The 1,208-nt window shown below is 51.6% G+C and overlaps 1 protein-coding gene across 1 annotated transcript in view; it reads right to left on the bottom strand.

The window, feature by feature from the left end:
- The window catches only part of LATS2 (large tumor suppressor kinase 2), a 23,460-nt gene that overhangs the window by 6,380 nt on the left and 15,872 nt on the right, over positions 1–1,208 (bottom strand). Inside the window, exon 4 of the mRNA XM_025047114.1 lies at positions 763–1,200. Within this exon, the coding sequence (XP_024902882.1) occupies positions 763–1,200 (438 nt within the window). The remainder of the gene's footprint in view (positions 1–762; positions 1,201–1,208) is intronic.

Raw genomic sequence — 1,208 nt, forward strand, 5'->3', positions numbered from 1 at the left:
ACTCCTCTGCGAGAGCGCACAGGCTCTGCTCCTCATGTCCGCATACAGACACAGACCTGGAGCCCAGAGGGACAGCCAGACACTTCTGTCTCCAGGTGGCTTTAGGCCCTAAAAACTAAAGGCCATGGTTAACAAAAATCAGTGGGAAAAGAGACACCAAATTATTGGAACTCTAAGAGCAACCTAATATTTTAATAGCTCAGGGGATAGGAAAATAGAAAAAAAAGTCGATGAAAATGGGAGAGTAGAAAAGAACACAAATTTTATTTTTAGAATTTGAAATTAGTGGTTTGTATGATTTCAATTTACTATAACATTTAATTTAAATAATTTCATAACTACCTTCTTTAGCAGTTTAGTGTCAAGTAAGATGTTAAAAACATTTGTTAATAATAGACTTAAAGGATAAGTGGATCACTACTATATTTTTCTTTATAAATTCCACAATTTCCATTTATAAAACCTCAAACTTTGTTTCTATCATTTCTAAAGTACTAATTCGTAAGACGAAATTTGTTACTAGTAGGGAAACATAACAATCCATTTGGTGACATTTCTGTTGGCACATGGCACACAGCCACCCCTGACCTAGATGCCAGGGTGGAAAGGGAAGGGAGGTTGCCACACCTGTCATTTCTCCAGGTGGGTGGCGTGCCCAGGCCACCGGGCACGCAGGCGATGCAGAACACAAAGCAGACATGGAGGGGCCGCTGTGGGCCGCGGCTGTGGGCTTGGGGGACAGGAGGAGGAAACGGGCCTTACCCTGGCCATCTCCTGCTCCAGCTGCAGCCTGCGGTGCACCTTCTGCTGGTAGGTCTTGATGACGTTCTCCACGTGCTGCTCCATGAAGAACTTGAACGCATAGGGCGAGTAGCTCTTGATCCGAGACTCCCTTTTCTCCTCGTCTCTGCCGTTTTTGCGGACAGGGACGGGGGACGTCTGGATCTGCTTCTTATCTTTCCCGGTTCGGTCGGCCTTGGAGCCTTTGGGGTCCGGGTCGGCCCTGTCGGGGGGCTCGGCCTGCGTGCCCCGCAGCCGCTGCTCCACCCCCGCGCACAGGCCGTCCACGTCCACCTGCTCGGCCGCGCCCCGCAGCAGCAGGTGCTTGGGGTAGGGCGGGGGCGGGCACCGCACGTCCACGTCACGCGGGTAGGCACCAGCGCCCAGGGGCAAGGGGTGCTCGTCCACGGAGTCGGGCGCCTCGCGGG

The sequence above is a fragment of the Pteropus alecto genome, unplaced genomic scaffold, assembly GCF_000325575.1.
Source record: "Pteropus alecto unplaced genomic scaffold, ASM32557v1 scaffold80, whole genome shotgun sequence".
Lineage (NCBI taxonomy): Eukaryota > Metazoa > Chordata > Mammalia > Chiroptera > Pteropodidae > Pteropus > Pteropus alecto.